General features: G+C 36.5%; 2 protein-coding genes across 2 annotated transcripts in view; one reads left to right on the plus strand and one right to left on the minus strand.

Annotated features, from left to right (window-relative positions):
* The window catches only part of chordc1a (cysteine and histidine-rich domain (CHORD) containing 1a), a 29194-nt gene extending 13749 nt beyond the window's left edge, over window positions 1-15445 (minus strand). Inside the window, exons 1-3 of the mRNA XM_028800420.2 lie at window positions 15193-15445; window positions 12113-12162; window positions 406-462 (exon numbers count right to left, since the gene is read on the minus strand). Of these exons, the coding sequence (XP_028656253.1) occupies window positions 406-462; window positions 12113-12162; window positions 15193-15256 (171 nt within the window). The 5' untranslated portion in view covers window positions 15257-15445. The remainder of the gene's footprint in view (window positions 1-405; window positions 463-12112; window positions 12163-15192) is intronic.
* Window positions 15446-22490: 7045 nt separating this feature from the next.
* LOC127527562 (cyclic nucleotide-binding domain-containing protein 2-like) overlaps window positions 22491-27985 on the plus strand; it is an 89371-nt gene continuing 83876 nt past the window's right edge. Inside the window, exons 1-2 of the mRNA XM_051926649.1 lie at window positions 22491-22498; window positions 23035-23121. Of these exons, the coding sequence (XP_051782609.1) occupies window positions 22491-22498; window positions 23035-23121 (95 nt within the window). The remainder of the gene's footprint in view (window positions 22499-23034; window positions 23122-27985) is intronic.

Below are 27985 nucleotides of genomic sequence, written 5' to 3' on the forward strand. Positions count from 1 at the left end.
CACTTGACAATGGATATATGGATTTTGCGATGCAAGAACCACAAAAACTGTTTTAATTTCTCCACATTTTTCACACCATTTGCCACTGAACAGCATAGGTCGCCATTACATTTCATCACGTGAAGCCTTTTTCACTCGTTCTGACATTAAAAATTTTTCTTGGTCATCACTACAAACTACATTAAAAATATTTTTGGATCAAGTATTTCATAAAAAAAAAAAAAAACTGCGACATTTCCCCCACCATAAATGTTTATATTAATATCGAAACCCACATTTACTTTAATATGGCAAAATATAAATATTTAGATTATGTGTTTCATTAATATATTTTAATGGAGAAATAGCTGACATTAACAGTAAGATCATTGCACACTCTCAAGAAATTTTAACTAAGTTACTTACCACTATACCCAAGAAGTCTGAGAAGTCAGTTGTCCGCCTTTTGCAACATGACCAACCCTGTTGTAAAGATGAACAGCACATTTATATGACAATCTATAAGATAATACTACTCCTAACAAGCATCATCATTTTGAATATAATGAATTCCCCAGTAATACTGCAAAGAAAATCAAGTTATTATAAAGAGATGGGTTATCCTGCTTTAGCATATGAGCTCATCGTAGCAATTGCCAGGGTCACTGTCATCCATTTCTTTTTATGCCAGTTGCTTGTATACTTTAATATGCTTAAGCTATTTTCCTGCTTTACTCTGAAACCTGTCTAATGTCAAATTAATATTTTAACCATAAAACAAACACTACTCCATCCTGAGGCTGCAACATTGCTTATAAAGTAAGGAGCTGACTCAGTTTTTCAACAGAAATGATTTCAATTCTGTCTGCAATAGTTTATAATTAGTCATACATGTTACACTTTTAAAATGCCACTTCAGCTACGGATAGGAATTGATAAGTTTTTTCTCATTTTAATAATAATTCATTTGATTTATATAGCACCTTTCCTGTGCTCAAGGTGCTATTTAAACAACAGGGTATATGTATACAGTGGAACCTCGGTTCACGACCATAATTCGTTCCAAACCTCTGGTCGTAAACCGAATTGGTCGTGAACCGAAGCTATTTCCCCCATAGGATTGTATGTAAATACAATTAATCTGTTCCAGACCGCACGAACTGTATGTAAATATATTTTTTTAAATATTTTTAAGCACAAATATAGTTAATTACACCATAGAATGCACAGTGTAATAGTAAACTAATGTAAAAACATTGAATAACACTGACAAACACCCAGGCTCCCTGCTCTGCCTGCCTGCCTGCTCTGCCTGCCTCTCTCATCAGCACACGAGCCTTGCCTTCTCTCTCTCTCTCTCATCAGCACACGAGCCTCTCTCTCTCTCTCTCTCTCACACACTGCAGCAGTACAGCAGTTCACGTCTGACTGAGAACAATGCAACACGTGCGGAAATCATCAGCGTGCACAAACCAAAAGGGAAACTGGCTTGTTCGTATACCGAGTGTGTGGTCGTGAACCGAGGCAAAAGTTTGGCGAACTTTTTGGTCGTAAACCGAGTTGTACGTGTACCGAGGCGTTCGTGAACCGAGGTTCCACTGTAATTGGATACACATATTTTCTGCATAGAACACTAAACAAATAAATACAGGATATATAAAGCATTATATAGAATAAAGAAAAAAAATAAACTGGAGTAAAATACGAAGTTCAATACTTAAAGTAATACCTGAAACAAATAACATCATTTGTGATATAACAAACACACACACACACACACACACACACACAAATTATTCGGTGTATCTGGAATGTCAGGGTAGTTAAAAGTCTTCCTGAACAGTTGAGTTTTTAATTTGTTTTTTAAAAGAATGAATGGAGTCAGCTGATCTAATTCATTTTGGGAGGACATTCCAAAGTCTGGGCGCTATACAGCTGAGGGCCCTGTCACCCATAGAGTGCAGGTTTGTGTGGGGCACAACAAGTTTGCCAGTATCAGAGGACCTTAGTGGGCAAACATGAGCATAGTGATGGATACTGTCACTGATGCAGTCCAGTGCAAGGCCATTTAAGGCTTTGTAGGTTATTAATAGAATTTTAAGTTCTATTTAATATTCTAATAATCTTTTTAGTTAGCCAATAAAAAGGTGTCATTTTGCTTGACTTCTCACTAAATTCAATCCTGTAAGACACTGGAAGCCAGTGAAGGCAAAGTAGGATGGGTGTTATGTGCTTGCTGTTGCTGTTTCGTATAAGGATTCTTGCATCCAAGTTTTGAATCAACTGTAACTGTGATATGTAATTAGATGGGTCACCTACCAATAAGGAGTTACAGTAATCAGTGTGGGATGTGATAATAGCATAGACACATTTCTGGGCATTAGAAAAGGAGAGTAATACACAAACATGGGATATGTTACAGAGGTAAAAGTAAGAAAGGTTCTTAATGTGGTTTATGTGTTTGGAGTAAGAAAGGGAGGAATCAAAAATGACACCAAACTTCTAAAATTATAGAAAAAAACCCAATCTAAATCCGTTAAGTAGTTCTCTCGTGAAAAGCAGATAGACATACAGACAGAGAGACATTGGATTTTATATATTATATATTAGTAAACCTTCAAAATAATGTGCAGTTAAAGTCTCAACAGCATTCTCAGCATTTCTGGAGCTTAGTAGAGCCAGATAACTATAAGAATCTTCACCAAGCAGCTCTGAAAATGTCTGCTTTGTTTGGGTCTACATACCTCTGTGAGTCTGCCTTTTCTGACATGAATGTCATGAAATCAAAGTTCAGAACAAGACTGACAGATGAACATTTAAATTACTCCATAAGAGTGAACCTAAGTGGCTACACTCCACCATGCACCTGCTGCTCTTGTTGACTCCATGCAGTGCCAGTCATCTAACTAACTAAAAAACACATCACACATGCATACATATGAATACTCTTGTGAAGTGAAACAGTGACATGTAACAAAATGACAAATGAATAAGTCATCTGTGTATTTGTAATTGCATTGTTTTGTTTTGACAGCATGCATGTTTTAATTCAATAGTGTGAGGATACACTTGAAAATGCATACAGATATACAAAATGCGCTTGCAGGTGAACTAAATATTTTTTGTGATGTTTTAATGCAAAATGTGAGTTCTGGACACCATCATTTTCTAAACGTTCAGGCAAAACAAGCTTATTCAGTTTGTTTGGGTTGAAATAAGCTATGAGAAAAAACGTTAGAAAACACGAGTAGCTCTCTGCCATTTTCATTTTGTAAAAGTATCTCTCTGGGGAAAAAAGGTTGGAGACTCCTGTGTTAAAGGTTTCTAAAAGAAATTTGATGTTTACTGTAAGTGGTGGTAAAGGTAACGACACAGTGAAAAATACTGCTTTATGATCAGACAGTCCCAAATCAGTGCTGCCAACAGAGAAGCCAGATGTGCAGATCAGATCCAATATATGACCACCAACGTGGGTAGGAAAATCAACATGTTGCACCATGTCAAAACAGTCCAGTAAGGACAGAAATTCATTCCTCAGTTTACATGTAGGAGTGTCAATATGGATGTTGAAATTGCCAAGAAGAATGACACTCTGGGAAAGGGAACTTAAGTGAGTTAAAAAGTAAGTCAGATCAGATAACAAAGACCCATTGTATTTTGGGGGACAATAGACAAAAATAAGCAAGACTGACCAGATTTCATTATTAGTTTAAGAACCAGACATTCGAAGGATAATGGACAGTCTATTGAGATTATTTTGATGCTAAACTCCAATCTAGCAATTACTGTGACCCCTACACCCTTGTCTTGAGCTGCGAGCATCCGAGAAGTAAACATATCTGAATTGTATCACCTCTGTAAAAGACAAAGTTGTGTGGTTTTTGCCAAGTTTCTGTTAAACATATCACATTAAGTTGGACTCTGAAATGAATTCTGACAGCACCAATGCTTTGCCATTAAGAGATATTGAGTTAAACAATGCAATATTAGCTGATGAGGATTCACTGTGCACAGATCCCTAGCCAGAGGTTATTTTAGCATATTGAAAATTTGACACACTGACACTCTTCTCCTAACACAACAGCAACACTCTTATTTCCAAAGCCATGAGTAGAATGGCATATTCCTGAACAAATGCTGTCGGTGAACTTTTTATTCTCAGCCTGGAGGTGAAGATGTATCAATGAGCTTATGCGTTTTATTTCAAAGGCAAAGATTTGACAGTCTAACGAGGGGAATGGTAGTTCAACTTCACACGCATCTGCTGTTCACATTTTACAACTGCACAGGTGTCAGGACTGGCCACCCTTCTGCCACAGAGATACACAAAGTTTTTGTTGTTTCTACTGACTTGGTTGTTAGACCCTTTCCGGTCGCTGCACTGTAGCAGACCTCTCATTGCATCTCTCCGTGTTTTGTACCTGCTTTTTTGTCCTTAAATTGTGTAAAATATTTTTCTTTTTGTTTTCTTTTACTAGTTTGCAAGTAGTGATTTCCATAAAATGCTTTATAACATTTGCGTAAGTTTCTTACTTTTGATCGTTATCGCCTTTGGAATCCAATGGGACATTAATGCACTACCTGTGCAGGAAATCCCAGGTGTGTGGCCGGGCTGTTCATTTACAGCCGAGATGCGCTGCTATCAATGAGACCAGCTACCAGTTATACCCAGAGTATTACTAATATACCAGACAAGTTAAAATCTTTGAAACCCAGAAAGCAAAAAAAAGGTGGACGACGAGTATTTCTGAGATGGAGAAGTTTCAAAACACCTTTGCCAATCATCATCATGAGCAACGCACAGTCCTTGCGAAACAAACTGGACGAGCTGAGAGCATCTGTGCGATACCTCCACGAGTACCGTGAAAGCTGTTTGATGTGCTTTACGGAGACCTGGTTTAAGAATACAGACTCGGATACAGCAGTCGAAGTAGATGGATTTGTTGGTGTACAGCAAGACAGAAATCCAGCTTCTGGTAAGCAGATGGGTGAGGGGGGTCTGCTTTTACATTAACAAAAGGTGGTGCAGGAATATCACTGAAAAAGAGTGCATCTGCACGCCGAATATTGAACTACTCACCGTCGGACTTCGCTCATACTATCTACCACAGGAGTTTAATCAATTATTTGCGATAGTCGTTTACATTCTGCCGCATGCTGATGTGGTAGCAGCAGTTGAATCGATTCTTGAAACTGCTCATAAACTAGAAACCAAATCACCTGGGGCCTCATGTATAAACGGTGTGTACACACAAAAATGTTACGCACGAACGTTTCCATGCTCAAATCGCAATGTATAAAACCTAAACTTGGCGTAAAGCCACGCACATTTCCACGGTACCTCATACCCTGGCGTATGCAATTTCTCCGCTCGGTTTTGCAGACTGGCGGCAACCAGCGTCAAAGCAGTACTACTGTTCCTGTGTGATCACCCTTCCTTTCTTAGATCCACATTCCTGACGCGGCTTTATAAATACACTGAAACTAACTGCATATTGTTTATTAGTGTAATGCATCTGATTGTAATTAACCTGCAGCAATATAATGGTCCAGGGAATAGCCATAGTATTCCAAATACCATAACTGCTTTAGCGTTGTTACTCTCAATGCATCTTCTTCTTCTTCTTTCAGCTGCTCCCGTTAAGGGCTGCCACAGCAATTACTCTCACTGCACCACTCTGAGTATTTATATCACTGTATCTGAGTGGGGAATCACAGCAGCAGCTAATTGGAAAGAGAATTATTAGTATACAGCATGAAGCAGACGCTGCCTGAGCCACAGCAAAAAGTTTCAGAGACTTTCCTGTACGGACTTCGCGGTTTAGAAAAAGTTTCATCCCAAGAACTATAAACGCACTCAATCAGTCCATCAAGTGCTCCTTGTAGAACTGTTTGTACTTATAAGTACAATTACCTCACTGTAAACTTGCACTACAGTTATAATATTGCACAACCTGCGCCACTTTATAAAGTGCGTATTTACATATGATGACGATTTCATTTTTAAGATGAAAAGCAGCAAAATATGTTTTTATATTATACAGATAAAACTTTAACTTCATTTAAATAATCTGTATTGTTAATAATTAAACATGTGAGGACACGGTGCCGCAGCGCTAGTTAGTTCAGGGATTGTTCCTGCATTGCATTGTATTCTTGCTGGTGCTGACGCGACACTGGAAGGATAGACGGATAGAATAATTAAACATGTACTACGAAGATATTTCAATGTTCCTTAAAAGTTTTGAAAAATCGGCATTCTAAGCTTACAAATGGCTTCACGTCTATTACAGAGCTGATTGTGTGGCGATTGGGTATTTGGAGAAAGAAAAGTAAGGACAGGAATTGGAGGTTAGTACGTTTGAAAGAGACAGTACTTCTGTAATAAATTATTTCATCGAAGGTCGCGCATGGCGCAGCAAGCCTCTTGCGTAGATACATGAACAAGCACTGCGCCACCGTGTTCCCATGTTTAATAACTTGCTTTCATTCCTATCATCATGAAAAAGATATCACGTATACATCTCAGTATTTTAATTATTCAGACAGCTGTAATATCATAAATGTAATGGATTATGTGTCCTGTCGGAGAAAAAGAAAGCCCGTTTAAGAAGCAGGTAGTGATTCACACACAGAGCACATAGAACCTTAAATACAGAACAAAGCATTTAACGTGCTACTTTAGTTACAATGGGATTTGAGAAACTAGTAAATTAAACGATTTTAAGATGAAGTTTATGATGTTCTACTTTAATGGCAAAATAAACTATGTGATTAAAGTGGAAATTTCGAGATTAAAGTTGACATTTCGTGCTTTTTTTCCCCCACTGTGTGCCTATTTTTTTTGTCTGGGCTACGACTCGCCTTTTCACAGCGACTTTGATATGTGACTTCTATTTAATTTCGGGCACTGTGCGACTTTGTGAACTTGAGCTTTCGAGTTTCTCCGACACTCTGTCACTTGATCAACTTCCTTTTGTTGATTATACCACTGTTTAAACCAACAAATAGTACGTTTTTCCTTTGCCTCCACTTGGTATTCTCTGAAATTCCTATATTTTCTCCTGTGCTTTTCCCATTGTCTTTTCACAGAAGGCTATTTATATTGATTTGCATATTCAAAGAGGCGTAATTCTAGGAGGAGTTGGGGCAGGACTGAAGGCGCGTGCGTTACTTTTCACGCTGATCGGGATTTATGTAGCGGAAGAATGTGGAAGTTTGCGTACGTACAGATTCCTGCATCTGGATTTTTCTGTGCATACGCACATTCCCGCTTTTGTGCTTACGCCATGTTATAGTAGGAGTTCTATGCACGGCGTTATACATGAGGCCCCTGGTGTTTTCAAACTTGTGATGGCTGATTTTTATTTATGCAATCTGGAGTCAGTATTACCAAATTACCATCAGTATGTGAATATTAACACTAGAGGGGACAAAACTCTGGACAAGTGTTATGGAAACGTCCCTGGTGCCTACATATCGCATCACAGAGCAGCCCTGGGTGCATCTGACCACATCGTTATTCACCTACTCCCGAAATACAAACAGAAACATGAAACAAGAAAAACCAGCCATACGAATAACACAAAACTGGTGCAAGAACAATGTAGAGGAACTGCAGGAATGCTTCTCCAGTACAAATTGGGATGTGCTGATATCCTCACAGTCACTGAATGAGGCCACTTACACTGTCAGTGAATATATGAAATTCTGTGAGTCTATGATCATTAAGGAAAAAACTGTCAAGCTGTACCCAAACAGTAAGCCATGGATCACTAAAGAGGTTAAAGCATTACTATTGGAAAAGCAACATGCACATCAAGAAAATAAGATAGAAGATAAGCAAATTTTACAGCAAAGGATTAACAGGTTAATTAAACAAAATAAAAAGATGTATGGGGAAAAAAATCAAGAGGTGGTTTAATGATAACAATCCAAAGCAGGTCTGGAAGGGACTAAAAACAATTACAGGACTGGGCTCTAAAAAGAATGTGAATTTTCCAGCTGACAAAGACCACAAGCTTTTAGCAGATAAACTGAATAACTTTTTTTTTTACCAGATTTGAAACAAGTGATTACAGCACCCAAAATACAGAAATAAAGGAGATGCTTTATAAAAACACCAGGAATTTTTCTGTGATGGGGTTCAGTTTAACTTAAGTGAAGAAAGGCTTGCGGCAGGCCAAAACAAACTGTGCAGTGGGACCAGACGGCATATCAGGTCGGCTCTTAAAGTCTTGCTTTAATCAGCTTCCTCCAGTTTTTCATTTGCTTTTTAACTGGTCTCTGACCTGTGGTATTGTACCTAATCTGTGGAAACAATCAATCATTACCCCTGTATCTAAGGTTTCTAGGCCAAGCTGTTTAAATGACTACAGACCAGTGGCACTTACATCTATTCCAATGAAAACTCTTTGAACATTTAGTGAAAAACATTTTAATGACAGAGACAAAGTCTTTTCAAGACAACAATCAATTTGCTTATTGTGCAAACAGAAGTGTGGAAGATGCTCTGCTTGTTATCTTACATCAAATCTACACCTTTCTTGATCAGCCTGGTTCATATGTCAGAGCACTATTTTTGGATTTTTCTTTAAAGTTCAATACCATACAGCCTCATATACTGATTGGGAAATTGAACAGTATGAATGTAAACCCATTTATTACTCTATGGATTCAAAACTTTCTTTTAAATTGTTCACAGACAGTTAAAGTACAGGACACTTTTTCAATAGTTATTCATTCAAACACTGGAAGTCTGCAGGGGTGTGTCTTATCACCATTACTGTTTACTCTGTACACATGTGACCTGAAACAGAACAATGACCACTGCTCCATTATCAAGTATGCGGATGACACCATGCTCATACGACACATATCTGGGGAGGATGAAAGTCACTATCTAAATCAAGTGGATTGTATGGTAAACTGGTGCAATAAAAATTCTCACTCTGAATGTAAAGACCAAAGAAATTATATTTGATTTTAAAGAAAAGCCAAGCAAAATGACACCTTTTATTGGCTGACTGAAAAGATTACAATATGCAAGCTTTCGAGGCAACTCAGGCCCCTTCTTCAGGATTATATCTTGCCTGAAGGGGCCTGAGTTGCCTCGAAAGCTTGCATATTGTAATCTTTTTAGTTAGCCAATAAAAGGTGTCATTTTGCTTGGCTTTTCTCTACATTCATAATGGCTAACACGGTACAACCCCCTAGTACTATTTGATTTTAGGAGACAGAAATCTGTATGTTCATCTACAGTATTGTAGTTCTGGGAGAGGAGGTAGAAATAGTGACTGAATATAAATACTTAGAAACTTACCTAGATAACAATCTTAACTGGAATACAAACAAAAAAAATATTCTCTAAATGCAACCAGCGCTTATTTCTCCTCCATAAACTCAAACTATTTAAAGTAGACAAGGACCTCATGTTGTCCTTCATCGCAGTATGATCCAGTCTGTGATCACTTTGTTTCATTGCCTGGTTTAATAGTCTGACCAACTAAAACTCAAAAAAACTCCAGCAGATTACGGAGTATGCAGCTAAAGTTATTGGGGCTGATGTAGATGATCTGACTAGTGTGTGTCAGAGGGCAATGTTAAAGAAACTGGAAATCATCTTAACTGATGACATAACTAAAGTTCAGTAAATCAGGAAGGATAGTCGCTTTGAAAACCCACACAAATCGCTCCAGAAACTCCTTTCTTCCTAGTGCCATATGACTTTTCCATAAGAAATATCGGAGATAATGATTAAGGTTTTGATATATATCCTGTAACCTTTTTTTTGGTGTAAATATGTATTATCTAACTGCCTTACCTTAACCTTTCTTGTTTCTATTTGTCTGTTTTATTTCATTCTGTCTGTTATTAGATGCAACTGAGAAGGCAAATTTCATGTTTTCTTGTGTAAAACATGACTAAATAAAGAAACCTTAAACCTCAGATGTGAAAAGAAAATGCATTTGCATTTCCACTTGTATTAAATGTGCCTATTGCTTATGGAAATGTTCCAATGCTGAATCCAGAGGACAATGAATTATCTTCTGTAATTAAGTTACGAAAAAATGTCTGCACCAACTAATTCTGCATTTTAAGATTTTGTTTAGATTTTTTACTTCCATAAATACTTAATCATTTTGTACTTAATTTAAAAAGTAATACACAATGAATTACAGGTAGCTATTGTAGTTATTTAAAAATGTCCAAAAATGCCAAATTCTGTATTTGGCAATTATCTGTCATTATTTATTCCTTTAAGTATGTTATGATTAAGAAATGCTGGCACTGATAACAATTACATATTTAATAAACCATATAGAATATATTACAAATATCCCATTAAGTATTTATTATGCTCTATAAAAAAATGCAGGCAGCATAACAGCATTATGCATTTGTTAATAAATGTAGGTTAAAAAATAAGCGCACAATACTGCAGCAAAATATAAGATAGTAAATATCATGGCCTGTGTACAGGGGTCCTCACATATGCTCATGGTACACTGGGGTGTCTTGGAGGAATGAAGTTCCACTGCAACATGTGACAGGAAAAAGTCAGCTATGATGGAAATAAAGCAAAAAATTTTGACACTACATATTTGATATGGACATTTAAGATTATATCACAAAACAAAACATGCTGACTTTCAACAACCTTTATCTCACACAAGTAAAAACTGCTGTTTTCACATGTGCTCCTACTTGGATTGCCTCTTTAAAGTATGACAATGTTAATAAAATATATTAAATGCCTATATTTTTTCTAGTGATAATTGTATTTCTTTTTATTTGAACAAAAGATAAATGATAGATATTTCTGAAATTTAATAAAGGAACAAATAAGAGAAATGTTCCTGGATATTTTAGACATAAAACAGAAGGTGAGTGGGCAGAGATGACAAGCACAAGCGTCTTAGGAGTAAGTTCCTCCAAGTCCTCTGCTAGCAATTCATTCCAACACACTGCAAGAGAACTGAGAGGAATTTTGTATTTGGAGCAGCTCTGTAGCATCGCAGTTGCATACCTACCTATCAGAGTCACCATTGCCTAGAGGGAGAAAGCCCACTGTACCGATACACTAGTAATGACATTCTAATAATGGCATTTCCTCATTCTTTCAGCAGCACTAAGAGAACACAAGAGTTTACAAAGCAAAAAGATTGTCTAGTGCAGCATTTAATTCACTCAATTAGAAAAGAAAGAATATTATGCATCCTAAGATGTTTTTGTCAAACAGAATTTCTCAGTAAAATAACTTCACTTGACATCATTCAAGTTTCATTCTGTCACTAGACTTATTTTAACATTAAAATATGCAAAGGATTGATTGATACATGTTTTCATTTACATGACATGTTCTATGCAGAATATGTATAATTAAAATATATAACACTGTATTGTGTTAAAAATACTTAAATTAGTGTTAATTTGATGAAACTGTTAAGAATCCATATACTGTTGCTTATGTTTTTGTGACCTGGGGCTTTAGGCTTTTAAGATGGCAGAATGCTACCATAAGTAAGAAGACTTAATTTTGTTGGGCTCAGGGATGGCTTACTGAAAAAAACTCTGATAGTTTAGGCAATTTATTTTCATTTGCTGAAAGTAAGAAAATAAAAATGATTCCTTGGTGAAGTCACACTCCAAGCACATTAAACAAATGAAGGAAGTATTTCATAGCAACTTGCTGCCAAGTAAGATAAACAGATGAAGAAACATTCTGGATTCATTTTTGAAGGATCTGTAAACAACATGAAAATAAGTGTTCTACTAGCAGTACTTTGTATACAAATAAGCAATGCCTGAAATTGTATTTCTTTCCCCCAGACATGTTAAGTGATATTACTTCTGAATAAAATGCTGTAAAGCAAGTAGCAAGTAAAACAAACTAAAAAGAAATTAGCTTGGTTAACTAAGGTTTTACACATATTTTTACATCATTGTTTCATTAATAAAATGACACATAATTACATAGCACTGTTAATTACTCCAAATATACGTTGTTAAAAATGGCAACCATATTTTAAGCTTAGTCAAAGTCTGGGAACCAGTTTCAAAAGTGAGTGATGAGCCCTTAGTGGTATTCTTAATTTTACACAATAAAAAACTCAACAAAATCCAGTTATACCTTCAAAGCATCATGAAAAACAGGAACACCAGGATGATATGTGCAAGCATCTGGAAAAAAAATGAAGAATTCAAAGATTTAAATTCTCTTCTACATAAAGTGCAATTATTTAATTACTAAATGAACCACATTAGAATGTTGAAAATATCCTTATGATAACAATTATTTCACAAGAGAACATACAATATTTTGAGTCACTTGGTTTCTGTTAATTTAGTTTTAAACCATGTTCAGCCAAGAAATAAAGTACCCTAGAAAGATCTGTATTTCAAATAAACACAAAAAAGAAGCAAAAAAAATAAATAAATAAAAAGGTTTTAATTTTATGTCAAGCACATTAATGAAAATAAACATATGAATAAATTCTATTGAGAACAAAATACTGCAGTATTCATATACTAACATTTATACTTGTATTATTTAACCCAATATATCCCATAAATAATCTGCATTCACGGTGATGAACCTTAAATATGAAGTGCCATTAATAAATAGATTTATAATATACAATTACTTTATCTGTCCCGATTTTCATCATTAACTGGCTAGTTTATAGTTAGCTTGACCTGCTAGCTAATAAACACATTACAGTATACCAAATAAACTTCATTTGTATTAGCCCTTCACTTATTTCACTATGAGATGGCTATGACAAGCTTTGCAATATACACTGAATTGACAGTAATTCTGCAAACTAGTTCTGGCAGTGTGTGCATAAACAATACCACTCAACTGCTGCATACAATTCCTGATAAACTGACGAGTAACCTGGCAAAAGGATGGCGTAGTTTACTGTAGCAGAGTGTTATACCTATATGCATGTAGAAGGGTGGTGTTGATGTTATATTTTTTTACTATCTTAAAGGGTATTAAGCTTTTACTTGTAATTTATATTGCCTTGCCTTTATGTCGATTTAATTTGAGAACGATAATTTTTTTATATCTGTCAACAAAATTTAAAATGAAACAAACGTATAATCTAATCCCCAATACCATTGTTTGCAAACAGTTTAATCAAATAAACTTCTCCAACTTATGTATTTGGGTTTGTTCATATTTAATTGTCATTTACTCTTCAGCATCAAATACTATAATCACTGTGGGAATCAAAGCAGTGTATTTGACAGTAAGAACTGCACAAACTATAAAGAAGTTCTAATACACTGATTAAGGTCAATTTTATTTATTTTTTTTTTTTTTTTTAAACCAAATAATAAGGTCCATTTTTTTTTTTTTTTTTAAACCCAATCTGTCACTTGAAACCCACTTGAACAAAACACAAAAAACAAACTTGCCGACAACCCAGTCCCCAAAGAAAATAACTGCAGACTATGTTAATGAAAACTGAGGGTCTATTAGACTGGTTAAACACATGAACACGAGAAGCCTCCATTCATATTTGAACATGCTTGTAACTGCCTATAAAATACAAACCTCAGGACACTTTAATTCCCACTGACAGACTGCCATCAGAAAGTATTCAGACACCCTTTCACTTTCCCACATTTTGTTATGTTGCTTCCTTATACTAAAATAATTTAGAAGTCATTTTTTATATCATGAACTAACACTGTAGACCCTAGACTGACAAAGTGAAAACAGGATATTAGATTTTTTTGGCAAATTTATGAAAAATAAAAAACTGAAAAATCAAATTTACACAAGTATTTAGACCTTCTCTTATGACAAGTTAAATCTGGCTCATGTGCATCTCATTCTATTAATCACTGATTCTACACCTTGTCGGATGTCCTCAAATGGCAGAGTTCAGCTGAATGTTCATGAATAGAAAAGGCACACACTAGCGTCAGCTCGGTACTAAAAATTTAAATTTGGTACTACCTTTCGTATCTCAGTACCACTACCAAAGCGATACCGAAGCAAATCGATGCTATTATATTCATCATAAAGATCAACACAAATTATTTAAAAGGAAGAGTTGAGTGACACCCGACAATTATGCTGACAATCAAAATAAATGTAGTCAGACACAATTAGGAAAGAAAACCGAAAGAAATCAAGAACTTATTTCGATAAACAAGCAACTTAGAAATACTTAATTTTCAAGCCTTCTTATTACGATCTAGCAGCATACTCTCATCTCTTGAGGGCGTCTCTAGTGTTCGGCAATGACCACCTTAACATTGTTTTCATTCAAAGTTAGGTGCTGAAAAAGTTTGGTCAATTAGAAAATAAATACAACAAAACTGGAATTCCTCTAAAAGACAAAAGCTTGAAATATTGAAGAGTACCTAAATTTTAAGCACAAGCGCTATACAAGTAAAAACATACTGTATTACTAGTAAATAGTACTTTGCCTCCAATTCTTACAGTACATTTCCACACAGCTGCAAGACAACACAATTTATAAGCTTCTGTTTAAGGTGACGCCTATATCATTCGATACGATAAATAAATCCTTATTTTTTTCCTCCATCTGACTCCAGTCCTTAAGATAAAAGAAATTGATAAAAGCAACAACGTTGACAATAACTAAACGAAGTGTTGCTATTTACTGCCGAACCATGCAAGACTGCATTCAGAAGTTGCTGATCATAATATTTTTACTTAATGGTCAGAACAGTAAGAAATATTGTTGTCAACTTAAAGGAGGCATTTTGCTTGATAACTAAGCCCTCTAACTTATTACAATGGGATATATCTTAGTACTGTAACACTTTATTTTTTGTCTCTTCAGACCGGCCACATTTACTGTATCAGCCATACTGGAAGCCCGGAAAGAGAAACTAGCGACATTTCCAGAAACACTTCCGGCTACCAAAACATCATCAAGCTAATTCAACATTTTACAGTAATAATAACGTAATTAGTTATTTAATTGCGGAAATAATATTGTCAGTCCTATAGATAACCCACTGCTCACCACCAATCTGCGAAGTTTTACAATAAACATGCAGTCACGTTTTTCACTTTAATAGATAACATCTCAACACCAGCATCCATCAATGAACATGTCTAATTTAAATTATCCAAATAACAATAAAACAGATTACGTGTCAATTTAGTTAATATGATAACAGATCTCCTGTTCATTTTTTAATAATATCTTTTCTGCCTACCTTCCATGTTCTTTTCTGGATCAAAGCGCTGCCCGCAGCCTTTGTTGTAACAAAGCAAAGACATGGTTTTGATTAACCGGATACGTATACAACACAAAAAAGTATATACAAGTTAAATTATTTTTAAAGTGCAGACACACGTTAGCAGAGATTTGTAAACCACGTTCCCTGCAAACGACCTGCCGGTAACCAACGAGGTCAAACAAAACTGCCTCTCCGTCTCTCTTCCCCCATGCAATTGGTCCGTTTACAGCCGGCTGGTTTCCGGAAACAGTCGTCATAATTCGTGAACATTCCCGAACATTCTGTTGCCGCCTTCGCCAGCGGTCGTCACTTATCGGAAAGTCTCCGAAAATATCCGATGCGCTGTCGGCATTTTCACGTCAATTGAGAGTTCAATCCTGATCGCCAGCTAATAGAATAACCCCCACGAAGTCCACGTGCTTTGCGATCCTCAGAATTTTTCGCTGCGGTCCCCAACGTTTGTTGATAGTCTGTTTCATAGCTTGGAAAAAATCGGTCTGGAATATTATATACACAATTTCCATATAAATTTCACTTTAGTCATACCAGGGGTAATCGCTCAACGTAAGATTTCACAATACAACAAAGTCAAGTCAACTTTATTTATAAAGCACTTTACATTCAACAGCCGCTGACCAAAGTGCTGACAAACGGTTCTACTGTGCTGTCATATACAATTAAGTGCATTAACTTATATAACATTAATTATGTACGCAGATAAATATACAGTAGATTCAGATGAACAGGTAATGGAATGAAGTGCACAACTTCAATTTGAAACTAAACAAAGTGTGTCAAAAGAAGTAAACCTACATACGTACACAGATTGGCACAAGGGTGGTTTAATGTCTGTCCACCTCTAACTATCCGTATGTGCATGTACAGTATGTGTCTGTATGTTCATTTCTTTCTCTTCATCATCCATCATGTCCTCTGATAGGGCAAATAAGCTCCCAGGTAAATTTGCTTATACATTTCTCTGAGTGTGAATGCCTGTGTGCGTGTCCTGGTGCATGCATTTGCGTGCCTCCATGTGTAACTACATGTATATTTAAATAAATTATAAATCTCAAAAAGTACTTGTGTAAAAATGTTGCAAATCAATAGGCCTGATCCCATTACTAAACAGAGCAGACTGCAAAAATCTCGGATAGATTTAAGAATTCTTAAGGCAGTAATCATGATGGTCAAATAGTTTTTGATGGGTATGGGAAGAAGTACTGGAGCAACAACAAGACAAGTATGAAGTTTATTTGAAAAAGGTCAATTTTTTTTGTAATTTCTTTTTTTTCAATACCAAGTTGATGTATTTTTAAAATCTACTTTAATGCGCAAAACTGTACATTAAATATATTGAAAAATCTATTAATAAACCCTAAACTAGGATAGGTAAACTTAATGAAGGGAAATGACCAAGGGTCTCGTTTATAAAACCTTGCACTGACACGAGCATGAAAATATGTGTATTGCAAAAAAAAAATCAGATTTATGAAACCTGGTAGGCCTATATGCCCATTTCCACATACCGTAACTTACCTTCATAAATCACAATTATCTTGTAGTTGTGAGTATGTGTTGGTGCCTGGAACATTACCTGTCCTTTGCTAATGAATGTCATATATGTGTAATCACAATGCTGCAGAACTTTATCGGCTGAAAGAGTAGCCTCCCTCTTGATACATCAAGTCAAAAGCTGCACAACAGCATGTACGGAATTGTACTGCCTCTCCTGAGCAATCTGAGAGTTCAGGAAAGGTGTAAAGTGTCAGCAACTTAGCAGGTAGGGTAACCAATATTACCCGGCAGATGTAATGATATGATTGCTGTTACAATGCTTTGTATAGGCCATATTAAAAACAGACAGCTCACACACTTACCTTACCAACAGGCTAGCCACCAAGAACAGTATCATCACATCTGCCAAAGCTGCTTTGCCTCAAAATAAATGAATCATGGGTTGACCCAGGCCACCAAGCAATAAAGTTTGTCGGTCTCATCTTGGCATTCCCAGTGACTTATGCATTAGTGGAATGTAACTGCTTATGGTTAACATTAAGCAGCTTCATTATCCTTAGGTGCGCTCTTATTGCAATATGAGTGCAGTAAATTGCCCTGATTACATTAGGCAAACTGAACACTGCGGCAAAATGCCTTTTTATGTTGGCAAAACAAGTTATGTTTTATCTATGTACTGTATAACCAAACCATACAAAAACTTCAGCACCTCATTGGATGATTAGTGGCTTCCAGCACAGCCGGTATGGTGAAGTGAAATATTCCTGTCCTGTCAGCCAGTTCCCTGAAAAGTGACAATAGGTTGCCAATGTAAACTGGAAACCAAAAAGGTTCTTCAGTGCAAGTATGCAGAGGTGGCCCCCTTAGAAGGGAACTAAAACAGAGTCTATACTTCATATTCACCACTTTCAAAAGCTAAAAATAGAAAAAAAAAACTTTATAAAAAGTAACAGAATAGTACACTTACAGTGCATCCGGAAAGTATTCACAGCGCATCACTTTTTCCACATTTTGCTATGTTACAGCCTTATTCCAAAATGGATTAAATTCATTTTTTTTCTCTGAATTCTACACACAACACCCCATAATGACAACGTGAAAAAAGTTTACATGAGATTTTTGCAAATTTATTAAAAATAAAAAAATTGAGAAAGCACATGTACATAAATATTCACAACCTTTGCCATGAAACTCAAAATTGAGCTCAGGTGCATCCTGTTTCTCCTGATCATCCTTGAGATGTTTCTGCAGCTTAATTGGAGTCCACCTGTGGTAAATTCAGTTGATTGGACATGATTTGGAAAGGCACACACCTGTCCATATAAGGTACCACAGTTGACAGTTCATGTCAGAGCACAAACCAAGCATGAAGTCAAAGGAATTGTCTGTAGACCTCCGAGACAGGATTGTGTCAAGGCACAAATCTGGGGAAGGTTACAGAAAAATTTCTTCTGCTTTGAAGGTCCCAATGAGCACAGTGGCCTACATCATCCGTAAGTGAAAGAAGTTCGAAACCACCAGGACTCTTCCTAGAGCTGGTCGGCCATCTAAACTGAGCAATCGGGGGAGAAGGGCCTTAGTCAGGGAGGTGACCAAGAAACCGATGGTCACTCTGTCAGAGCTCCAGAGGTCCTCTGTGGAGAGAAGAGAACCTTCCAGAAGGACAACCATCTCTGCAGCAATGCACCAATCAGGCCTGTATGGTAGAGTGGCCAGACAGAAGCCACTCCTTAGTAAAAGGCACATGGCAGCCCGCCTGGAGTTTGCCAAAAGGCATCTGAAGGAGTCTCAGACCATGAGAAAGAAAATTCTCTGGTCTGATGAGACAAAGATTGAACTCTTTGGTGTGAATGCCAGGCGTCACGTTTGGAGGAGACCAGGCACCGCTCATCACCATGCCAATACCATCCCTACAGTGAAGCATGGTGGCAGCATCATGCTGTGGGGATGTTTTTCAGCAGCAGGGCCTGGGAGACTAGTCAGGATAAAGGGAAAGATGACTGCAGCAATGTACAGAGACATCCTGGATGAAAACCTACTCCAGAGCGCCCTTGACCTCAGACTGGGGCGATGGTTCATCTTTCAGCAGGACAATGACCCTAAACACACAGCCAAGATATCAAAGGAGTGGCTTCAGGACAACTCTGTGAATTTCCTTGAGTGGCCCAGCCAGAGCCCACACTTGAATCTGATTGAACATCTCTGGAGAGATCTTAAAATGGCTGTGCACCGACACTTCCCATCCAACCTGATGGAGTTTGAGAGGTGCTGCAAAGAGGAATGGGCGAAACTGGCCAAGGATGGGGTGCCAAGCTTGTAGCATCATATTCAAAAAGACTTGAGGCTGTAATTGCTGCTAAAGGTGCATCGACAAAGTATTGAGCAAAGGCTGTTTTTTTATTTTTAATAAATTTGCAAAAACCTCAAGTACACTTTTTTCCCATTAACATTATGGGGTGTTGTGTGTAGAATTCTAAGGAAAAAAATTAATTTAATCCATTTTGGAATAAGGCTGTAACATAACAAAATGTGGAAAAAGTGATGTGCTGTGAATACTTTCCGGATGCACTGTATAAATGAGATGTGCAAGTGTACATACACACCTTCATACAGTGAATGACAGAACACATGAATATACAAAGAAGACAGGCAAAATTGTTGGTTTGAGATTAGTCCTTGGTGATCTTTTTGACATAGTTAGTAACACGAGATGTATACGGGTCTGCAACAGGCAGAAGAGCACAGCCAATTATTTTCTCAGCAGACCTCACAACACCCTATAATTTATTTTTGGAGTGTGCCTATGCTGAACCAAACCAAACAACAATGGAGAATAAGATTACAGTTTTAATAATGGATTTGTAAAATTGTATTAGGATTGTCTGAGAAATATTTAATTTCTTTAGTTGGCATAAAAAGTGCAACCACTGTTGAGCCTTCTTAGTGATGAAAGTGGTGTTAATGTCCCAGCTGAGAGTGTTTGTGAAAGTTGTACTCAAAAATTTGAAGGATTTCACCATATGACTGCAGAATCATTAATTTCTAGTGGGAGTGGTTGTGACTGCTGTTTGCGAAATTCAATGACCATTTCCACTATCTTGGTGGTATTGGGGACCAGGTTATTGGTAGCACACCAAGACACAAGATGAGACATCTTCTTTCTGTAAGCTGCTTAGTTACATCAATGCATATTACAATAATGGCTCAATAATATGAATTAATATTCATGTTAGTCATCATTTAGCTTATTTGGCTGCATTGCACTACTTGATCAAGGATGCTGTAATTTCCCAGTTTCTCCAAAATGTTGCATGCATATTGGTCAGAGTTGCCATAAAGATATGCAATTTCTTCTGTCAAATTTTCTTTTATAAATCCTGACTTTTACATGAAAAGTTGCATACATACATTTCAGGCCCTTTTTGTATGTAAGTATGTAAGTTTTAAAAATCATAAGCCAAGAATTGAAATAAGAAGCAGAAACCAACAATAAGAAATTAGGAAATTACTATTCCACTACTACACACATGCACAAAGTTTTTTGTTTATGTTATCTTTATAGCAGCTCTTTATTTCATTATGTTCATTTGGTGTATATCTGTTCAAAGTTAAGTGTATTTTATGTTTTGTTGTTGTTTTTTTTATTTCTATATGTTATTTTTTTGGATCCCATATGTGATTTTATAATTGTGTACTGTCCATTTAAATGTAATTTCTGGATGGAGCTCCAGGAGGCAGATGCATCCTGATGTCACCACTCCTAAACCCTCCCTCAGATTATTTAAATTGGCTGAGAAGGCTCAGGAGTTGGGTATCATTCATTTCTAGGTGTTTCTGTAAGTATTTTGTTTTCTGTGTTGAATATTCTGGTTTTATACTTTTTTTTTAAAGAATTCCAATTTTTGAATAGTGTTTTGGGACATATTTGCTTAGGATTAAACATTTTTATGTGTTCTATGTATGCTTCTATTTTTTGCAAAATAAACACTTGGGAGGGCGGCACGGTGGCGCAGTGGTAGCACTGCTGCCTCGCAGTTAAGAGACCTGGGTTCGTTTCCCGGGTCCTCCCTGCGTGTAGTTTGCATGTTCTCCCTGTGTCTGCGTGGGTTTCCTCCGGGAGCTCCGGTTTCCTCCCACAGTCCAAAGGCATGCTGGTTAGGTGGATTGGCGATTCTAAATTGGCCCTAGTGTGTGTTTGGTGTGTGGGTGTGTTTGTGTGTGTCCTGCGGTGGGTTGGCACCCTGCCCGGGATTGGTTCCTGCCTTGTGCCCTGTGTTGGCTGGGATTGGCTCCGGCAGACCCCCATGACCCTGTGTTCGGATTCAGCGGGTTGGAAAATGGATGGATGGATAAACATTTGGGCTATAAAAAAAATCTTGATTTGCTTTTTAATACAAGCTGAGGGTTTATGGATATCCCTCCTGTTGTATGGGGTTTTGTGATATTTTGAGATATTTGTAGATGTTTGGCAATTCCCTATTTTTGAGCCCTCTCTGATTGAAGCCAGCAGGTAGCCTCAGAGACCTGGCTTGATGTAAGATGAGCCTCTGCTGGGCGGGCCAGGTAGGATTCTGGCCTGCTCCCTGGCTTCTTTTAGGTGTCCTAAATGATCCCCCACAAACAAGAAACATTTCTTTCAAAATTGCCCTGCCTGCAGGCAGAGCTGAAATTTCTGAATACATTTTTAAAAGGAGGTAGATAAATTATTTTTGACAAAGCAGTCAGTGCTTAAAAATCATCTACCTCCCACTGACTTTTTTAAACTTACTGTTACAAGTGGCACAAAGGACGCTGTAAGATGCAGCTATCTTTCTTTCTGACTGCCTGCCTCTCATTTAGTTTTTAAATAAATATCTCTAGTGGAAAACAAAATCTGGACATTTTCTATTACATGTAGACATTTTGGTGAGCAATCAGAATATAGCACAAATGGTTTGTCTTATATCTGCAATATTTATATGTTTCAAATGTAATCCATGAAAGATTCTATTTTTGCAATTGTGCATTTAGCACTGAATGTTAATCAAATTGTTGCATGTAGTGTTCTGTGCCTCAACTAAAAATACAGTATGCAGGTTTGACAAATTATATTATAACTAATTTGTTCTGTTTCCACTACAAATCTCTCCCCACTAGACCTGAAGCCTACACTGATGGATTAGAAAAATAAGAGACTGGGATTTCTGCATAAAAGGAATATTCTGATTACCCAGGAAGACTGAGTTGTTTTTCTCTGGTGTCAGGTGGACATACCACTGAACTGCTCAATACAACATGTCCATTTATTAACTCTGTTTCAGTATGTATTAGAATATTGTTAAAATGTAGAAAATAATAATGTATGTTTCATTATTCTTTATTCTGTGCATTACCTTCTTGCGGTTTGTAATATAATAAATGCTGTCTTTGCTGCTTTGTCTACTTTTAACATGTTTCTAACATTGTAGTTATTTTTAGCTGAACATGCTTTATCTGATGTTGTTAAAAATGATGAAAAAAATGTGCCACTATGCCTTCTTTGATTATATTTGTGGCCACACTGATTATAACAGTATCTCATCACCCCAGGTGGAGGTCTTAAATGTTTTAAGGCAATTCAGTTGTGCCTTTTACTTTCAGTATCACAATTGGAATGCTTATTAAGAGTAGGTTTTGCACAACCTATAAAACTAGTTTAACACAGAGAATAGATAATATGTGAAGCCAATTACCAACTACTGCTGTTCAAAGTAGCACATTGTGGGTCTTTAAATCTCAGCATGACTCAGTAAGGGAAAGGAAACTGATAGGTTTCAGTTACAGTACATGAATGCCCCTTATCATTAAATTTTCTTATGTTCTGATATTCTTACAATATCCAGCTTGTCCTTGAACATTTTATTTGCACCTACAGTAGTCCAAGTCTTTTCCTTCTCACATCAAAAAATGTATTTGCTATTTTGAGCCTGAATAATTAGGTCCTGTGGTGGGTTGGCACCCTGCCCGGGATTGGTTCCTGCCTTGTGCCCTGTGTTGGCTGGGATTGGCTCCAGCAGACCCCCGTGACCCTGTGTTTGGATTCAGCGGGTTGGAAAATGGATGGATGGATGGATAATTAGGTCTCTCAGGGTGAAATTGGTTGGTACTCACAAAAAATGTTTTCATCATATGTATTTGATGTTAGCTGTAATATTTCCTATTAAAGAAAAAATTGTTTTAATTACTTGCATTGATTTTTGTATTTCCTTGTTTTCAAATGGTGAGACATAAGAATGGATGATCTGTCTTAAAATTACAATATTCTCTTTTGTGTTTTTTGTCTAGTTACTTTCTGCTCTCTCTTGAGAATGTCACAGGTTTGGCAGAATACAATCTGAGGAATCTGGTACCTGGTGGGGGAGCACTGCTACGGTATGGCCATAGTGAAGACCTCTGTAAGGTTGTCTGGGAGTTGTATCCCAGTAAGACGACTCAGTGTCAGCAAGATTTTGGGTCGATGAAGAGAGCTCCAGAAAAATGTCCTCAGTGCATTTGTATAAGGTCCTGAATGACCTGAAAGTTATTCCCAGAGATACAATCATTGCACTAGATGTACTCCCAGTTCAGGCCTTATAATAACCTCTACAACCCTCACAAAGTCAGTTTGGTGTTACAAGGAAGTCTAAGGCAAAGGGCTCATGGGGTAAGGAATAAAGGAAGGTTGCAAGGAGAACTGTAGACCTCTGAATTCTCTAACTCTGAATTCAGGCTACTTTGGGATTCATTTAGTGCTCAAGACAGCAAAAAAAAAACAACTTTTTTTCCCCAAATGCAGACTTCATTTAAAAGTGAGGATATCATAACAATTAACATTTCATTATTGTATTTTATTAATTCATATTATTTTGCGCCTCAAATTTTTGAATGAGCTGGCATCCCATCCGGTGCTTTTTTCTGTCTAGGTTCCAGCTTCTTACAGCACTGTAATGAAGAAAATAAATATGATTCATAAAATAGGGAGATGAATGGATGAATTTCTGAATGATAAGTGTTAAAACCCTTTTTATAATAAGTTTGAACCTTGATTACACTTTCTGCTAAGCATTGAAGAAACACATACAGAAACAAGTGTTATGATTAAGTAAATAATTGAAATAAGAAATTGAATCCTGTATATAAAGTTCAGTTATCAGCTACGAAACGGACATGAGTTTTTAAAATAACACAAAGTTTAGGGTTCTGAATGCAAAATGATATTACAAAAATTGGACTATAGGACTAAAATATGTAAAATATAATATGTTGTAAAGGCAGCAGTAATTTCTTTAATAATAAGAAATGTGCTAACAGTACAGCCCTAAAATGTATGAACACATTTAAAATAAAACAGTTGGAAATATAAAAATAGGACCCTAACCCTAATACTGCAGTAATCTACAAGTGGAAAGAAAAGTCAATATTAGGCAGCATACTAAAAGGAAAGCAAATAAAAGTCTTTAATTGAAGACGGGATGGTGCCCTGAGCCTTCCTATAAACAAAGCACTCAATGATGAAAACAGTCCATTTTTATTTAATGTGGTGCCTTTTCCTTTAGAAAATTACCAACATGCCCTTGGCAATATTATATAATCAAAATGAAATAACAGTCCATAATGAAAATAAGATTAAAACAAGTAAATAATAATGAAGCAAAATATTTAGCAATTGATTTAATTTGGCACTTTGAAATAAAGGCAAAGCAAGAGTAGTGCATTTAAGGAAACTTCATAAATGTAAGATTTTTTTATAATGTAAATAAAACTATATTTCAAAGAAGGCATGGCTACCCAAAACAAATAAAATGTTTCCACTTTATAAGAAACAAGTATTAAAGGCCAACTATTTACTTTGGAATTAAGTTTAGCAGTAACATACAGCACGGAATGGCATATTAACCTTTAAAAGAATATGGGTAAACATGAACATAGCAACAGTCCTGTTTTATAGGTAGTGAATAGAGTGACATGACTCTGTGCCAGGTAACTGATACAAGTCAGATGTATTAATACAGGGGAAAGTGAAAGAGGTATTCCTTTATAAAAGCATACATTCAACTTATACTGTATGTCATGCTTGAAAATAAATGGATGAACACCAAATGCAAAACAGGTAAGATTTCCAAAATTGAGATATTATAAACTAATGTTTGGATAAGTTAGAGAATAAACCTAATGTTAAGGAAAATGATTAAGTGTGATGCAAATTGTATAATTAATTTGATAATGTAAATTCTCCTATTGGTTTATATGTGTGTTTAATTGAGGATATTGTTTCCATTTTAGGAAGCATGTTTAGTATGATTTTGTAGAATGAGCAGTGCTACAAACAATCTTTTTGTGTGTTCATCTATTGAAGTGCACAGTAGCCAATTTACAATAGATAGATAGATAGATAAAGGGATTAATATTTGAATCCAGCAGGTCCACTTTGTTGTGTCCACATAAGAAACACGGCGTTAGACATTTGTACCATCCAAAGTTGCCTAGTTGAATTCACCAGCATTCAAAATGACTTATCTTTACAGTATTTATAACAGAGTGAATAATTTCTGTTGCTGAGTTTATAAACAAATGGAATAGGATGATGCAACCCCTCCTAGAAAGTAAAACAGAAGAATTTAAACAGCATTTCAAAGTTTGGATTGCAAATATCAGCTTTAATTGTAACATGCTCGCTTCTTAAAATTTTCCTTTGCATACAGTAACTCTCCAGACCCTCTCCTGCTTTTCCACTTCATCCGATCTTATTAGATAAAATCCGTCCATAATTAAATAGCATCTGAAATAGGGGGTTTAAGCCAGTTCACCGCAGTAACAAAAATGCCACAGCACCTGAACTTGCTGTAACTCACGATTAGATGTGAATAAGTTGTCTTTAATACTGTAGTACCGGCAGAATGTCAGAATGGTTCCTTTCACATTTTACATGGCTCTTTTAGGTGCTCACTATCCTTAAAAGGACCCCTCGTTATTACCACACTAGACGGAATTCTGTTTTGCGGCATGGCACGCATGCCATGTTTATAGGTGCCCATGCTGCTGCTGATGGAATGCCAGCTCATAGTATGGGTGATGCAACCTATAAACATAACATAGCCCTTCCTTTGAAGTTGCTGTCCCCATTGACTACATTCAACTTTTTGAAACAGTACACAACTCTTTGAAATGGAACAGTGGTCTTTGTTTCTGCTGCAGTCATGCAACAGGTGAGAAAGGGGTCTTGAGTGTTTTTCTCTTATGTGGGACAACAGGAATGTTAAGTGCTGAGTTGTCAGATAGCACAGCATGGATGTTGGTAATGTGCTGTCATCTGCACGTCTGTGTGGTGATCTACGGATTACAAGTGAGCAGGCAAACCACCTCGTGTGGAGTTGCAGTTTTACAAGTTGTTCTTGCTTGTCACATCTTCATTGAACTGACAGTGGTCCAGGGTCTGGATCTCAGCTTTGAGATTCCCTTTATTGCTTCTCTATTATGCCTCTGGGGGTGCCCCATTCTTTGCCTGCACAGTTTTATTAACCAGGCCCACTTCACTTAGCTCACCTAGGTGTCAGTGATAACTTGATCTGCCACACTTTTTCACATCTCCATAAGCCAGAAGCACAGTCTGTGTCTGTGGACCCAGACCAGTAGACCCTAGCAGATGGAGAAGCTTTAATGGAGCTGCAGAGATAGCAGTCCCTATGGCTGACTTATTCTTCGCTGATGCAAAATGTCAAAGTCATTACAATATTCAATGTAACTGGACACAATATGAGAAGTTTGCTACAAAAATAAGAATGTACAACCTTTCATAATTCATAATTTAACTATTTTTCTAAAATTTTCCAGCTCATGAAACATTTTTGCATACTCTCTTTGTGGAATATTCTGCCTGAATTCTGAAACATAACTTCAAAGTAATGTCTTCAAAACACTAGCTTTATGTCTGCTAAAAGGTTAAAAACATTGGCTGCTTATACAGTGGACAGAACACAAGAAAAAAACACTGATTTTTCACCTTATTGTAGTTGTGATAACAATACAGCAATAGGGGATTACACAGAATAACAGTTAAAACTTTACAAATAAATTTTGAAAAGATTTTGTAGATTAAGTTTATGAAAATTCTCATATATGTTAGTGGGTTTTTAGCTGGAAAAGACAGAATGGCCACAAGACAAAAGAAGAGTCTCAGAAGGAGCTGGTAATAGATAAAAACTATCAAGATATTAGTTTTGAAAACAAGATACTGAATGGGAGCAGTATATACTTAAGGCCTTCGAAAGTATTTTAGATGGCCCCAAATCTTTGTTGAGTTTTAGAGATGGAAGGAGCAAAGTACAGATACAGACAGTAGGCGATGAATATTTTGATTAACAGAGTTTGTTTGCAAACAAGCAAATAGTTAATCCACTGTCCCTCACAGGCATTTAAGTGCAACATCTGTTTACCTTCTGGGAAGGATGGTGTAGCTACTATTTTGTTTACCATGTACATTTTGATCCATTCTATTGTTCTTTATTCCTCTACTGTATCTTTCAATAGAAGCTATAATTTTTGAATTTGAGATTTTTTAAGTCCCTTCATTCTTGTTTAGTGTTGTTGTGAATGTGTTTTTTGATGTTAATATATTACTTACCAGTTTTGCCTTGTGGTGTTTTATTTTTTTGTGTGTTTAAATTATATTGAGACTACGGTGACTTAAATGCATTGTCATTTTGGCAGTTTGTTTTGGTTGACTCAGATTACCAGCTCAGCCATGTTGTTTATTATTATCAGCACCCGTTGTCAGTCTTATAACACATTATCAGGTGAGGAATACAAAATATGGTGCTACAGTAGAAGCAGTGTCCTAGTTTTCACTTGAAAAAGACATAAATCAGATAGATATTTGCTTAGTGTTAGTTACTGGAATCAAATCCAATATAATGTGCAAATTTTTGCTTTTTATTTTTTGACCTCAATTACTGTTTTTGTTCTTTTGGCTTGAACAATTGGCTTTTCTAGTTATTTTCTCAGGTACTGACATTCTGACAATCTCCTGACTATAACTCTGACTTTTCTTTTTCTCCTGGCTATTTTATCAAAAATCAGATTTTATTCAAAGAATTTATTCTCAATCCAGCATCAGATCATAACCTGTTGCCAGAACATCTTCAATGCACCTCAAACAAGTGCCTGAACTGTATGGGAGGGATGTGATATCATTCTTCCATGAGGAATTTCATAACTTGCAGTTATAAAGATGGTCTTGGAAAAAGTTGCCTCAGGCATG

Source organism: Erpetoichthys calabaricus, chromosome 4, assembly GCF_900747795.2.
Source record: "Erpetoichthys calabaricus chromosome 4, fErpCal1.3, whole genome shotgun sequence".
Classification (NCBI taxonomy): domain Eukaryota; kingdom Metazoa; phylum Chordata; class Cladistia; order Polypteriformes; family Polypteridae; genus Erpetoichthys; species Erpetoichthys calabaricus.